Source organism: Chelonia mydas, chromosome 19 (assembly GCF_015237465.2).
Source record: "Chelonia mydas isolate rCheMyd1 chromosome 19, rCheMyd1.pri.v2, whole genome shotgun sequence".
NCBI classification, from domain to species: Eukaryota; Metazoa; Chordata; order Testudines; family Cheloniidae; genus Chelonia; species Chelonia mydas.
Genome location: NC_051259.2, coordinates 51,026 through 67,502, shown reverse-complemented (window position 1 = coordinate 67,502; position 16,477 = coordinate 51,026). Strand labels below are relative to the sequence as shown.

At 44.4% G+C, this 16,477-nt stretch overlaps 1 protein-coding gene across 2 annotated transcripts; it reads right to left on the bottom strand.

Moving 5' to 3' along the window:
- Positions 1-1,540: 1,540 nt before the first annotated feature.
- Positions 1,541-16,477, bottom strand: LOC102932543 (MYC binding protein). Of its 2 annotated transcripts, XM_007069019.3 has the most exons (6): positions 16,342-16,477; positions 15,614-15,696; positions 15,351-15,423; positions 7,061-7,109; positions 6,059-6,188; positions 1,541-1,635 (listed from the first exon to the last, which is right to left on the bottom strand). In XM_007069019.3, exons 2-6 carry the CDS (start codon positions 15,626-15,628, stop codon positions 1,591-1,593), a joined length of 312 nt encoding a protein of 103 aa, XP_007069081.1. In that variant the 5' UTR covers positions 15,629-15,696; positions 16,342-16,477; the 3' UTR covers positions 1,541-1,590. The 2 variants fall into 2 exon arrangements, with proteins under 2 accessions (XP_007069081.1, XP_037737507.1); XM_037881579.2 differs by lacking the exon at positions 1,541-1,635 and having other exon boundaries at positions 6,083-6,188; positions 6,958-7,109.

Below are 16,477 nucleotides of genomic sequence, written 5' to 3'. Positions count from 1 at the left end.
AAAAAGTGATAGTAGGTGTAGTAAAGGGATGACAATCCTGGCCTACAATATGGTGTAGCCCTGGAGACTGCCAGAATTTATCACCTTAAACTTCATCCATTCCTCACTTCTTGTCCCTTAGCGAGTATAGTTTCATTAAACCTGTATTTATAGACCTTCACTAGTGGGTTTTTGCTGTGTAATGTAATCAATCCTCACATTTGTAAATAGCTAGGAATAGAATGCACCTTGCAGCTAATACGAAAAGCAATATTTAATCTTAATAGTGCTACTGAAATTATTCACTGTACTTCAGGCACTTTGTGCTAAATTAGTCTTGTTAGCATGTTCTGAAAGGTATAACATTCACATCACATGAGTTAACTCCTTCCAAAGCTTATAAAAAGTTAGGTTTAGAACTCTACAGAAGAACGTTTGCAGATTACCTTAAGAATCATAAGACCTTTTTTCATAGATTTGTAGGACTGGAAGGGACCTTGGGAGGTCATCTAGTCCAGTCCCCTGCACTCATAGCAAGACCAAGTATTATCTAGACTAGTGATCCTAGAGGATCTCCCAGTCAATCCCCACCTCAGGGGGGGGGCTGACTCCCTACGCCAGCCCCACACCGCTCCCAGAAGTGGCCAGCGCGGCCCCGTGAGTGAGCGGGGAGGACAAGGGTCTCCCTCTGCGCACTGCTCCTGCCTGTAAGCACCACCCCTGCAGCTCCCATTGGACAGGAGGACTGCAGGGGCAGTGCTTACAGAGGGGCAGCTTGCAGAGCCACGTGCCCCCCCACTCCCAGGGGCACATTGGCCCCTTCCAGGAGCCCTGTGGAGCTGGGGTAGGCAGGGAGCCTGACTTAGCCTTGCTGCACCTGCCACAGATCAAAAGCCGCCGGAGGCAAGTGCTGACCCACGAGAAGCTGCACCTCAACCCCCAGCCCTGAGCCCCTTCCCGGAGCCAGCACCCCATGCCCCCTCTGCACCCCAATCTCTTGCCCCAGCCCTGATCCCCCTTCCAGAGCCAGCACCATGTACCCCTTCCTGTATCCCAACACTCTGCCCCAGCCTGGAGACCCCTCCTGCACCCAAACGCCCTCCCAGAGCCTACACCCCCTTCTGCACCCCAAACACTCTGCCCCACACTCAGCCCAGAGCCCCCTCCCACACTGCAAACCCCTCAGCACCAGCCCAGAGCCCACACCTCCTCTTGAACCCCAACCCTAGCCTGGTGAAAGTGAGTGAGGGTGGGGGAGAGTGAACAACCAAGGGGAGCGGGGAATGGAGTGAGTGGGGCAGGGCTTTGGGGAATGGGCAGGGCAGATCCTGGGTTGCCCTTAGATTCAAAAAGTGATCTTGGGCATAAAAAAAAAAAAAAGTTGGAGACCACTGATCTAGGCCATCCTTGAGAGGTGTTTGTCTAACCTGCTCTTAAAAATCTCCAAGGATGGAGATTCCACAACTTCCCTAGGCAATTCATGTAGTTGTAAGATGATTGCCAACATATTGCATGAAATGTTTCAAGATATTTATATCCAAAAAAAGTCAAGACAGTAAACTTCTGATGAAGCCCTTTATTCAGGTAAGTAACCAAAAGGTGAAAGCATTCCTATTCACCACGCTTCTCTTCTGGAGGTGGTTCATACTGAGACAGCTGTAGAATTTAAAAAAAAAAAAAAAAAAAAAAAAAAAAAAAAGTGTGATTTTGTTAGCTGTAGAATGTTAAAAAAACCCTGATGGCATATTTTACCCCAACAGGAGAGAGGAGTAGTTGTTTTATAGCAAGCTTTATTCTACAAAATCTAATTTGCTACTGAATACTTAGGTCCACTTATTTTCAAAGACTACAAACATGCCTGGTAAACCTTTTTTCTGTGGGGGTGCGGGAGAAGGGAGGGAACAATGCATTGTGCAAAGATGCAGCTATGAGAGAGAGAGATGCTTTTAAAGGTGCAGGGCAGGATTTTCAAAAGCTCTTAAGTGACTTATAAAGTCAGGAAATTTCAGCACACAAGATCCATTAAATGCTTTTGACAGTTTTTCCCCACTGACAAATATTTAATTTCTTACTTTAAAGAAGAGAGGATTTTACATTGTGATTGCCCAATACTGGCCATCTTGAGTTAGTTTTGGGCAGAATGAGTGTCCTACATTCTTGTATGCTGTACTGAAATATGCTGGAGTAAAATGGTCTGACTGCCACCACTAGAATTGGGATTAGCTATTCATGAGACTATTCCAAATTTAAAATAGAGGACAAACCTACCATCAGAACCTTAGATCAAAACTTCACACTGATTTAGTGATAATTTGGCCACTTAAAATACACACTGAATTCTCCAATTATAGATGCATAGGTATAAAAATTAGGTAGCTGAAGACCAAGTAGATTTCACCAGACCCTTTGAAAAGAATCCCAGACATAGGGAAGGTTATGAAAGTAAATATTAGAATATCTGGAATCTGCCATTCAGTTTTAAATTTTGCATTTAAAATGTTTCTCATTTATGGGTTAGAAATTCCAAGTCTGATCGAAATATTCATCTGGCATTTACAAATAATGTTGGATTAAATTTATCACAGTGTGCTGCCAGCAACAGCTGCTGAAACAGTGCTCCATGTCTTTTGCATACCAAGCTAGCTACAAAATAAAACTTCTGGACTGTATGAGTGGATCTTAGTCAAGTTTTGCTTTTCAGTTAATTACATGTACTTTCTTCAGGATTAGCAGGTTTTCCCCTGTGCACAGAGGTCTTTACACAGGCACCCAACTGAAGAGGGAAACTTGCTAGTTACTTAAACTCGCTACAGTACTTAATGGAAAGGGAAAATAAATGTTTCCTCTTTAATGCTCTGCATGCTAAAAGACTAACGAAGGAAGCTGATTAGAACATGATTTTGCTCCACAATCCTCTCATGTAAAGTTGTTCTGCTGCCATTCAGAAACCCAACAAAACTCAAAGATCCAGGGGAATGGGTGACTGTGCAGGACAAAAAAGACAGATGGAACAAAAGAAGTAAAGTGCATAAAAAGTAGATAGGAGGGGAGAAGGGAAAGTACTAATCAATAAGGAGAAAAATTTCAGAGATACAGAGGGAGGAGAGATACAAGGAAATGAGAGCAGAAAAACTGGTGGTCCTAATGGCACTCTGAATCATTCCTGATTTCCCCAACAAACTTGGTTATGCCGAGGGCAGCCTCTTGCACCTTTTCACACAGTTGTGGCATATGGCCCAAAACTTTGTAACTGGCCCACACACTAAGGTATAATTCAGCCCTCATTACCAAATGAGTTTATCAGATCTCTTAGACCACTTTCATAGGAAAGTCTCCCTTCTGCTAAAGTCAGATTACTCTCATTTTAAGCCATCTTAGACCAAAAAAATGCCTGCAAGCTGCAATAACTACATCCATGCTCCTCCTACAACCCATCTAATTTTTTCCCCCTCAAGGAAGCACTCCCATTTTAACCCAAGCCAGGACCATTTAGATAAGCATGGCAGCTTGACTCAGCAGAATGTTCAAGTCAAATACTTATAGCCTTTTTACTGTAAAACAAATGTGGACAAGAGTGATCAAGTGGATATAGTGTACTTGAACTTTCAGAAAGCCTCTGACCTGGTCCCTTACCAAAGGCTCTTAAGCAAACTACGCAGTCATGGGATAAGAGGAAAGGTCCTCTCATGGATCAGCAACTGGTTAAAAGACAGATAACTAAGAGCAGGAATAAATGGCTAGTTTTCAGAATAGAGAGGTAAATAGTGGCAGTGATCAGTACTGGGACCAGTGCTGTTCAACATATTCATCAATGATTTGGAAAAAGGAGTAAACAGTGAGGCAGCAACATTTGCACGATACAAAATTACTCACGATAGTTAAGTTCAAAGCCAACTGTGAAGAGTTACAAAGGCCTCTCACAAAACTGGGTGAGTGGGCAACAAAATGGCACATGACATTCAGAGTTGATAAATACAAAGTAATGCACATTGGAAAACATAATCCCAACTATACATACAAAACCGTGGGGTCCAAATTAGCTGCCACTCGAGAAAGATCCTCCAGTTATTGTGGATAGGTCTCTGAAAATATCACTCAATGTGCAGCAGCAGTAAAAAAAACAAAACAAAAACCCCTAACAGAATACTAGGAACCATTAGAAAAGAGAAAAATAAGACAGAAAATATCATACCACCACTATATAAATCCATGGTACACCCAGACCTTGAATACTGTTACAGTTCTAGTTGCCCTATCTCAAAGAAGATACAGGAAAAAAATAGAAAAAGCAACAAACGTGATTAAGGGTAAGGGACAGCTTTCATATGAAGAGAGATTAAGACGACTGGGATTGTTCAGCTTGGAAAAGAGATAACTAAGGGGGGATATGATAGAGGTCTATAAAATCATGAATGGTGTGGAGAAAGTGAATTGGGAAGTGTTATTTACCCCTTCACATAACATAAGAACCAGGGGTCACCTGATGAAACTAATAGGCAGGAGATTTAAAACAAACCAAAGGAAGTACTTCTTCATACAAAACACAGTCAACCTGTGAAACTTGCTGCCACGGGATGTTGTGAAGGCCAAAAGTATAACTAGGTTAAAAAAAGAATTCAATAAGTTGATGGAGAATAGGTCCATCAATGGCTATTAGCCAATGGTCAGGGATGTAACCCCATGCTCTGGATGTCCCTAAGCCCCTGACTGCCTGATGCTGGGACTGAACAACAGGGTATGGGTCATTTAATAATTTCTCTGTTCATTTCCTTTGAGGCATCTGGCATTGGCCACTGTCAGAAGACAAGATACTGGGCTAGATGGACCACTGGCCTGACCTAGTGTGGCCATTCTTATGCATGTGTGTCTTGACAGCAAATTTAATGGAGAGATCATTAAATTTGACCACTGAGTTTATTGTTAAGTAGGTGTTTTCTGGACCAATTAATGGACAAATAGTGCCTTTGTTCTATTGTGGAACTACCACGGATAATATATGGTGTGTACTAAGATAGCAGCTTGCAGGCTTCAGGCCTCTTTGTGGGCAGTCCCATAATCCATGCAAAAAAGCTTGCATGATCAAAAGCTGTAGAAGGTAAAACATAGTATGTAGTAACTAGTCATTTGGTAAGTAAAGTTAGTGTAGAAAACAGCATCAATGCATGGGAAAAAGTATGTCACACACTTTCAGAACCAGCACTCTTTCTGCCCCTCGTTTATGTGGCTATTTGCATGTGTAGTTATGGATCCGTATAACTATGGTAACTGTACAATGAATTATTTGAAAAATCTGTCTCAAATATAATTTGGTTTAAGAACAGATACCCTACTTAGATAGCTGAGAGGTGCAGGCAGTCTGTATCCCCAAAACAATGACTCTGCCTTAGTTTACACTCAGGATCCATTCAGAAGGTTTTCGGAGTCAGAGAACTAGAGGTATTTTAAACTAGAGTTAAACGTTTTGTTTTGCATACACATAAATGCCTCCAGTGGGTCAGATCTTGCAAGGTATTGATCCCATTGACCTAATAGGACTCTTCCACCTTGAATTTATTTTCTGTAAGAAGCTTTTTCAGTTAGCATCTTTAACATGTTGTAATCTGTTTGGGAAGTATCATCTAGATTGATTTTTACACCATTTTTTAAGAAGTTAATTCTATCGTTTCCACTCAATTTTACTTGAGTTTGGTACTTGTAATGGTTTCCCATGGCTTTTAAAGAAAGTTAAGAAAAAGAAACTGAGTGGTTAGTCATATTAAAACATGAAAGTGTTCTTTTCAATTGAGTGGCCCCCCCACCAAGAGCCTATCAGGCTTTCCCCTTGTTCTGAGACTTGCACAAAGTGACACTGCATTATCACTGATGAATGTTGACTACTGATACAGTAACGAATATCAGTGATTTTTTTTCCCCCCACTGAATGCATCCAATGAAGTGAGCTGTAGCTCACAAAAGCTTATGCTCAAATAAATTTGTTAGTCTCTAAGGTGCCACAAGTACTCTTTTTCTTTTTGCTAATACCACTGTATTTTTCTTTTACATTTTAAGAAGATACAGCAATGGAGACTCAAATATTTACCTTTGCTTTTAGTTTTTTGTTTTCTTCCAACACAGCTTCATATTTTTCTTTCATCTCTGCCACTTCCAGGCGAAGGGCCTCTACTTCTGGATTTTCTGGAGCTGCGGCTCCTATATGATGCTTCAGAAAGCTAATAAAAGTTAAGTGTTTCTTTACTTAAAAATGATAGCCTGAATCTGAATAAACTACAACGTTGGTAGAGCAAGACATAATGGCAGACTGACAGGATACAGCAGATATGTCAGTTAAGAAAAAAGCCAAACAGAATTGTTTTAAAGAAGATGGCAACATGGCTGTCTGCAGGCCTTTAAAACACAATGAAGGAGAACAGCAAGGTTTACTTAGCTTGTAAAGAAGATTGAGAAGGGCACGGTTACAAAATAGTATAAAGTAAAAGCTGAAAGATGTTCCTTTTACCCTCTCCCACAACATAAGAACAAGGGAATACTAAACTGTAAGGCAGAAAATTTTAGACAGTAAATACTTGTGTAGTGAGCCCTCATAATTCACTGAGGCAGGAGGTCAAAGAGGAAGCCCAGCAAGATTAAGAAGAACTAGATACTTGTCAGTAATAAACAGCAGTTATGCAAAATACACTGTTCCAAACTAAGCAGTACACCTGCAAATAAAAGGAAGGCATTCCTATGCAAATAGCCTTATAGAAAATGTTTAATACCAAAAGGAAGGCAAAAGTCTATTAAACACAAGCCACTGCCAAAAAAAACCAACCAACCAAGATACTGGGTTAGATAAGCCAAAAGCCTCAGGCTGTTGGTAGTAAGGACTTTATCATGCAAGAGCTAAATTTCCAGTTCTCTATTGTACTTGGTTCACCGAGTGCCATTTCCCCAAAATTGCTGCTGTTCTTATTTAATATGGAAATAAAATATTTTGTTTACTTTATATAATATGGAGACAAACGAGTATCTGCCTTGGACGGTGCTTCCATCTTTTGCCTCACATATGTCTGAAATCAATTCACAGAAGGAAGAAAAAGGATACTCCAGTGCACTATTTGGTTTCTCTGGCTCTTCATATAGGGCTACCAACACTGTAAATAAAAAGCGTCCAACAGTTGAAAGCAGAAAACACCTCAAATGGTTCAATTTCTGAAATGTGCACCAGTAGTCAAAGGTAATACATATGAGACTTAAAAAGGATTACTTCCAGATTAGTATTCTAAAGGTGATGTTTCACTAATTTAAACATTCACACACAAAGCTAGCTTTTATTATAGTCAAAAATTAGGACAATGAACACGTATTCGTGATTATGCCGAGTATTTCTGAGAGACTCATGTGCATCCAACATAAACTTTGACTACAGTTATACAGCTGGAATTCTTTTGAATATGCTTTTTTCAACAATTCTTTAATGAACTGTAAAGCTAAATGTTTGCACTAAATTCTGCACTTACATAAACACAAACATTACAAGTAACTTTCAAGCAGTTATATTTTTCCATAAACTGATCAAATACATACCAATTTAATAATAGTTCCAGGATATATACATTCTCTACCAGTAAAGTAGTTGCCTACTATCATATCTTATAATAAAGGTAATCAAAAGTAATCTACACTTAAACTTAAAATCAACATAAATTATGTTGCTCAGGGGAGTAAATTAGCCACCCCCGAGCAACATAACTTATGCCAATTTATGCGCTGGTGTGGACAGCACTCCGTTGGCCAGAGGGCTTCTCCTACTGATATAACTACCACCACTTCCAAGGGCTGCAGTAATTAAGTCAACAGGAGACCTCTCTCCCATCATCATCTTAGAGCAGCTACACTAGAGACCTTACAGCGGTGCAGCTGCATCGCTGTAAGCCCCCTAGTGTAGCCAAAGACAGAATCTTCTTTACTAAGTTTGGAAAACTCAATATTCTCCTCCATCACCAGGCCTCTTTTACTGGGGGATCAGGGGGAACAAACAAATCGCAACCACCTGCTGCTTTGCTTCTAAAGTGGAAGCAAGAATCCTAAATGGTGTCTCAAGAATGCAGTTGCACTCTTACAGTCGCACACTTGGCTCCTCCATCACCTATCTATAGGTTGTTCTCATCTCCAGGGGCACTCAGAGTGTTACATTGAGTATGGTACTCAATAACTAATATTTTGAGTTAACACAGATGTGCACCAAAGACAGCCACCCGGCACGAACTTCTGAAGTATTCACTGTTCAACACTTTGTTGACTGAATTCTCAAAAGAGCCTGAGCCATCAGTTCTCCTGTTGATTAATTCATACTTAGATTTCTGGACTTGGAATGAAACCAAAATGAATACGATTTATCACGGTCAGTATGTCCACACTTGGTTTTTTTGTTTTTAAATTATTCCCAGTCACAGACCAGAACATCACTGTCATAGGTACCAAGTTAATGTATTGTCAAGTAAGCCAACACATCTTAACTTGCTAGCCTGGACAGTCCCAACACTTGTTCATGTAATTTTGGACTCCAAAACTTCCCTTCCAGGACAACTGTGTTAGCTAGTAGAGTTCACTGTCAGTTAACTGAAGAGTAGCTACAGCTTTTTAGACTAGTTTGTTAGTGAACAACAGCAGCTTTAGAGCCACCAGATGGAGCACACCGATTTACCTAAAAGTGGCAAAAAGACTGACTTCACATTAAAAAAAAAAACAAAAAAAAACCTGCATGTGGAGCGAAGTGTCCTCCACACTCTAAATATGTATTCACCATGGAAGTGAGTAAAAGTAAGCTGATCTGCACTCATACCACATTTCTTAAATGAAACGACGGAATGTATGTGCAATTTAGCTCCATTCCAAAACATTCACTATAATCTGAAACTTGGTACAAATGGTAGAATATACCTACCAAAGTGAGATACCAGTATTGAGTGTCCAACTGCTCCATTTTACAGAATAGTTTTGACCTAAAAGCTATGGCAGCACTTCATAAAGCAATTAAACAGAGATTACTTGCTTTCATTTTCATTCAAGGAGAAAATATAAGCTAACTAGAAATAGATAAAACAAATTTTTTTTTTGTTTCTAATATGGTATTAAAGAATGGAAAGCTATGAGAACACTTTATATAATATGCTTTGAATTAGTGTATATATCCCATTCAAAAAGAACAAGAATGTTAAGGTTGCACAGTTTAACTTGCAACCTTGACCGTCTGCTTGTGAAAACGTATTATGATGCAGTCTTTAATTACACAACAGAGTATTCCTGAAACTCAGGATACCGTATTTTTTCTACAAGCTTAAGTATGCACATGCAACATTTTGTGATACGTTTTCATTTGCATAATGCCTATTTTCTCTCTGACAGACTTTTGCTATGCACCACTATATTTGCGTAGTCTTTTTCACTAGGCACTTATGACAAAAATGAGAGGGGAGAAGCATCAGGACTAAATCTGCCATTACAGATACAAAAAAAAAAACCCCAAACAAAACAAACCCATGCATGATTTATAGGCTGAGGAAGTGGATATTTATGCAATTACAAAACTAAAAAGTACAGAGAGACAAATATTTCTCTTGAGTTCTATATATATTGCTTGACTTTCTTAGATTGTGAGCTATACACATAGGGACCTTTGATGAGGGCAGAATAAAAACCAACACAGAATTTCTACTGAAGTTGTCAGATTTTCTGTGTTTGTTCAATATTTAACCCAGTGGCACCCCAATCCAGATATGGGGATTTGGGTACTTTCACAACACAGATTATAGCCAGCGTTGGTAATTAGACCTGTGGGTAAGGTTGCTTAATACTTTCCACTGAGAGACCCTGTTTGTAGTTACAGGTTTCAGAGTAGCAGCCGTGTTAGTCTGTATTCGCAAAAAGAAAAGGAGTACTTGTGGCACCTTTAGAGACTAACCAATTTATTTGAGCATAAGCTTTCGTGAGCTACAGCATCCGAGGAAGTGAGCTTTAGCTCACAAAAGCTTATGCTCAAATAAACTGGTTAGTCTCGAAGGTGCCACAAGTACTCCGTTTGTAGTTACTTTTAACTTTATGGACCATTGGACTGAAATTTTACTTACATGCCATGTGCATGCCTCATGCTGAAATTTTTGGAAAGTTGTACCCAACAGTTCAGCTGTTTCCAAGAATGAGATTAAGGCAAAAAAGTTGTTTTGCCCATGTTAAAAATTCTTACAGTCATTTGACTAAGAATCTCTAGTGCCTCTATGTGTCGCGCATGGATGGCGTTGGTGTCAGGAGTATGTCTTTTGCCATCCACATTACAAGTCTGCCCAAATTACAGAGAACCAAGAAATTGCTTAGCAGAGGTGTGTTACACTTGTTGGCTAAATTTCTCCAAAATTCAGTCTGCTCTCAGCCTGCTTCACCTGTAATTGCAATTGCTCCTCCTAGTTGCAGAGGGGCCTTATGTGGACTCTCTCCTGTGCTCTCTATTCTGCACCTGCTACACCCAGGCAACATGAATATATAAAATAATTAAGCAATCCATCTGAAAACATCTAGAAGATAATAAGATCATCAGTGACAGTCAACATGGATTTGTCAAAAACAAATTAGGTCAAACCAACCTGATAACTTGATTTGACAGGGTAAAAAGCCTTGTGTATAGAGGGGGAAGCAGCATAAGTGGTATATTTTGACTTTAGTAAAGCTTTTGATATGGTCTCACATGACCTTCTCATAAACAAACTAGGGAAATACAACCTAGATGGAGCTACTATAAGGTGGGTGCATAACTGGTTGGAAAACTATTCCCAGAGAGTATTTTTCAGTGGTTCACAGTCATGCTGGAAGGAGATGAGTGGGGTCCCGCAGGGCTCAGTTCTGGATCCAGTTCTGTTCAATACCTTCATCAATGATTTAGATCAGTGACCTCCAACCTTTTTACGCACAAGATCACTTTTTGAATTTAAGATCAACCCAGGATCTACCCTGCCCCTTCCTCAAGGCCCCACCCTGTTCACTCCATTCCCCCCTCCCTCCATCACTTGCTCACCCTCACTCACTTTCACCAGGCTGGAGCAGGGGGTTGGGGTGCAGGAGGGGGTGCAGGCTCTGGGCTGGGGCTGAGGGGTTCGGAGTGTGGGAGGGGGCTCTGGGCTGAGCTTGGGGCAGAGGTGCAGGAGTGAGGGGTGCAAGCTCTGGGAAGGAGTTTGGGTGCAGGGGTCATATGGTCACAATGTACCTAAACTCAGACTCCACTGGACATTTTAGGAGTTGTACCTTTTATTAGTGTCATTTGTGGTTATAGATCCAAAATCCTTCAGAGAGTATCACAAATCAGTAACATTCTCAACTGTGGGGTGTGCATTGGTTGAGTCTGGGGCAAGAATGAGGGGTTCAAGCTCTGGGAGGGAGTTTGGTGCAGGAGAGGGCTCCAGACTGGGGCAGGGGGTTGCGGGTACAGGAGGGGGTGCGAGGTGTAGGCTCCGGCTGTGAGACGCTTAGCACAGGCGGCTCCCAGTCGGCAGCACAGCGGGGCCTGCCTGCCATGGCCCCATACTGCTCCCAGAAGCGGCTGGCTGCTGGCACATCTGTACAGCCCCAGGCCGAGGGGGGGAGGGGCGGGGCAGTGGCTCCGGGGGCAGGCAGCGCACAGACACCTGCACCCCAGGGGCCACAGAGACATGCCAGCAGCCAGCCGCTTCCAGGAGCGGCATGGGGCCACGGCAGGCAGGCACACAGCCTGCCTGAGTACCACTGTACAAGATCGAACTTGGCTCCTTGACTGATTCACCTGGAGCAGCACTAGGGTGAGCTCGGAGAGATTCGGGGCCATTCAGTCAGGATCGGAGGCGACTTTTAGTGGCCCAGGGACGGTGATCGAGCAGAAGAGGCTCCAGGATTGACGAGTCAATCGCGATCGATGGGTTGGTGACCACTGATTTAGATAATGGCACAGAGAGTACATTTAGAAATCTGTAGACAATACCAAGCTGGGAGAGGTTGCAAGTGCTTTGGATAGGATTAAAATTCAAAATGATCTGGACAAACTGAAGAAATGGTCTGAAATAAATAGGATGAAATTCAATAAAGACAAATGAGAAGTACTCCACTTAGGAAGGAACAGAACAATCAGTTGCACACATACAAAATGGGAAATGACTGCCTAGGAAGGAGTACTGCGGAAAGAGATCTAGGGGTCATAGTGGACCACAAGCTAAATGGTCAACAGTGTAACACTGTTTGGAAAAAAAAAAAAAAAAAAAAAAAAAAAAACAACCCGAACATCATTTTGGAATGTATTAGCAGGAGTGTTGTAAGCAAGACACAAGTAGTAATTCTTCCACTCTAGTCTGCACTGATTAGGCCTCAACTGGAGTGTCAAATTCTGGGCGCCACACTTCAGGAAGGATGTGAACAAATTGGAGAGAATCCAGAGAAGACTGACAAAAACGATTAAAGGTCTAGCAAACATGAACTATGAGGGAAGATTGAAAAAAAAAACTGAGTTTGTTTAGTCTGGAAAAGAGAAGACCGAGAGGGGACATGATAAGTTCTCACCTCAGTCCCTGGAAAAATCATGGAGCAGGTCCTCAAGGAATCAATTCTGAAGCACTTAGAGGAGAGGAAGGGGATCAGGAACAGTCAGCATGGATTCACCAAGGGCAAGTCATGCCTGACTAATCTAATTGCTTTCTATGACAAGATAACTGGCTCTGTGGATGAGGGGAAAGCAGCGGACGTGTTATTCCTTGACTTTAGCAAAGCTTTTGACACGGTCTCCCACAGTATTCTTGCCAGCAAGTTAAAGTAGTATGAGCTGGATGAATTGACTATGAAGTGGATAGAAAGCTAGCTAGATTGTCGGGCTCAACGGATTGTGATCAATGGCTCCATGTCTAGTTGGAAGCCGGTATCAAGCAGAGTGCCCCAAGGGTCGGTCCTGGGGCCAGTTTTGTTCAATATCTTCATTAATGATCTGGAGGATGGCGTGGATTGCACCCTCAGCAAGTTTGCAGATGACACTAAACTGGGAGGAGTGGTAGATATGCCGGAGGGTAGGGATAGGATACAGAGGGACCTAGACAAATTGGAGGATTGGGCCAAAAGAAATCTGATGAGGTTCAATAAGGCCAAGTGCAGAGTCCTGCACTTAGGACAGAAGAATCCCATGCACTGCTACAGACTAGGAACTGAATGGCTAGGCAGCAGTTCTGCAGAAAAGGACCTAGGGGTTACAGTGGACGAGAAGCTGGATACGAGTCAACAGTGTGCCCTTGTTGCCAAGAAGGCCGATGGCATTTTGGGATGTATAAGTAGGGGCATTGCCAGCAGATCGAGGGACATGATCGTTCCCCTCTTTTCGACATTGGTGAGGCCTCATCTGGAGCACTGTGTCCAGTTTTGGGCCCCACACTACAAGAAGGATGTGAAAAAACTGGAAAGCTTCCAGCGGAGGGCAACAAAAATGATTAAGGGACTGGAACACATGACTTATGAAGAGAGGCTGATGGAACGTGGATTGTTTAGTCTGTGAAAGAGAAGAATGAGGGGGGGATTTGATAGCTTTCAACTACCTGAAAGGGGGTTCCAAAGAGGATGGCTCTAGACTGTTCTCAGTGGTAGCAGATGACAGAATGAGGAGTAATGGTCTCAAGTTGCAGTGGGGGAGGTTTAGGTTGGATATTAGGAAAACTTTTCACCAGGAGGGTGGTGAAGCACTGGAATGCATTACCTTGGGAGGTGGTGGAATCTCCTTCCTTTGAGGTTTTTAATATCAGGCTTGACAAAGCCCTGGCTGGAATGATTTAGTTGGGGACTGGTCCTGCTTTGAGCAGGGGGTTGGACTAGATGTCCTCCTGAGGTCCCTTCCAAACCTGATATTCTAGGATTCTATGATTCTATAATAGTTTTCAAGTAAGTAAAAGGTTGTTACAAGGAGGAGGGAGAAAAATTTGTTTTTCTTAACCTCTGAGGATAGGACAAGCAGCAATGGGCTTAAATTGCAGAAAGGGCAGTTTAGGTTGGACATTAGGAAAAACTTCCTAACTGTCAGGGTAGTTAAGCACCGGCATAAACTGCCTAGAGAGGTTGTGGAATCTCCATCATTGTCTAACCTGCTCTTAAAAATCTCCAAACACCTCTCAGGGATGGTCTAGATCGGGGTTGGCAAACTTTTTGACCCGAGGGCCACATCGGGGTATGAAATGGTTTGGAGGGCTGGGTAGGGAAAGCTGTGCCCCCCAAACAGCCTGGCCCCTGCCCCCATTCACCCCCTCCCACTTCCCAACCCCTCCAACCCCCCCCCCCCCCCGGCTCCTTGTCCCCTGACCGCCCCATTCCAAGACCCAAAGGAGAAGTGTTTAAGACTAGAAGCACATTCCCCACCAAAACATGGAACTGAACACAAGATTATTTAATAGCTTCAAAATCTGTCTCATCCCTCTTTAGTGATTAGTCTACACAGATTAACAACCTACTGCTGCTATCGGTTGCTCCACTAGCTCAAGCGGGAGAGGTTTGTGCAGTGGATCTAGAGGTCACAAACGTGCTAACAATCCATATGAGGATCAACAGGATTCTACATGATGAAATTTGGTCAGTTTTTGTTTCTAAATGTGTAATTACATAAAAAATATGTTAAAGGAATATTCCAGTTGCAAAGAAGTATCAGGATTAAGGCTGTTTGTGCCCCTTTTTGGCATGTGCATGACACTCTTTAGTTACATGATCACATACTTTTTCCCCCCTACAGGACTTCTGTCTCATTCAGTGCACCAGAAATCAAACCAAACTGTATAGTGAATGAGGCTTTTGTCTAAAAGAACCCTGCCTCCTTTGTTGTAGAGGCTGGATGTTGTGTAGCAAATAAAGCAGAGAATTACAGGGAGAAAAAGGATAGTCTCATGGTTACAGACCTTGAATGCCACCCTGAAGAACTGCATTTTATCCCTGCTTCTGCAATGCTGAACAAGTCACTTAAACCAAAATTCACAGGTGCCCACTGTGTGGAGTGAGTACCAGGGATCAGGGGCCAAGGGGTCAGAATTGCAGAGGTAGGGTGTGCTCAACACTACAACTGAAATCAAATGGAACTCTGCTTTGAGCATATAAAGTGCTACAGAAATAGTAAGTACTCTGACAAAATAAGGCCTCAAGTATCTTAAGTCTTGACCCACAGGATTTCCAACAACGGCTGCTGGCCACCTGCCACTGCTGGCCGGTGAGGGTCGGGGGACAGCAGCTGCTAGAGAAAGGTCCCTGCAACCACCTGGCGTGGGCACAAGGGCAAGAGAACACGGACCTTCGCCCCCCGTGCGGGGCAGAGGGGGGACACTTCCCTTCCCGCGCGCTGGGGGCAGCGGCTCGGGGCTATTTACCTTTGGTGAGCGTGTCCAGCACCCCGGATTTCTCCAGGTAGCGGCGGAACTGCTCTCGCTTAGAGTCTGCGGCCTGAGGGAAGGATGGGAACAACGTTAGCGCGGGGCAGGGCGTTCCGGGGTCGGCGAGCCGGCTTCGCCGGGCCTGTCTGAAGGGCGCAGAGGCCGCGCGGAGGCAGCCGGCGGGATATCGAGACTCCCCGATGTGGGGAAGGGGACCAAGAGAGGGTGGTGGGTTCCGGGAAGAAATCGCAGTCCCGCACCTTGTAATGCGCCATCCCAACCCTCTCTGCACCGAGCTGCACCCTCTCCGCTATGACGACTGCGCCGCGCTTGCGCCCTGTGTCTTTTACCGGCGGGAGGGGAAGACACGCAGCGTCCTATCAGTTACCATGGAGACCGGCAACGCTGGCACACAGCCCCGCCCCGCCCCTCCCCTCCTCTCCTCCAACTTCTTTTTGGCGTCCTGCCTTGGGCCTTTCCGCAAGCTGCATCTCCTCCCCTCAGGCCGTGCCCAGCCCCTTTTCCCGCCTTCCCACTTCAGGCCGTGCCCAACCCCCTTCTCCCGCCGCCCGCCTAGCCCCCAGCCCCCTTCTCCCGCCTTCCCACCTCAGGCCGTGCCCAGCCCTCTTCTCCCGCCTTCCCACCTCAGGCCGTGCTCAGCCCCCTTCTCCCGCCGCCCGCCTAGCCCCCAACCCCCTTCTCCCGCCTTCCCACCTCAGGCCGTGCCCAGCCCCCTTCTCCCGCCTTCCCACCTCAGGCCGTGCCCAGCCCCCTTCTCCCACTGCCCGCCTAGCCCCCAGCCCCCTTCCCATCTCAGGCCGTGCCCAGCCCCCTTCTCCGGCCTAGCCCTGACCCCCTTTTCCTGCCTTCCCACCTCAGGCCGTGCCCAGCGCCCTTCTCCCGCGCCCGCCTAGCGCCTAGCCCCCAGCCCCCTTCCCACCTCAGGCCCTGCCCAGCCCCCTTCTCCCGCCGCCCGCCTGGCTCCTACCTTCTTCTCCCGCCTTCCCACCTCAGGCCCAGGCCAGCTCCCTTCTCTCGCCTTCCCTCAGAACCTGCCCAGCGCAGCTCCCTCCCGCCGAAGCCGTTCCCACTCAGCTGCCCGCGTGTTAGCCACTCCATGCCGC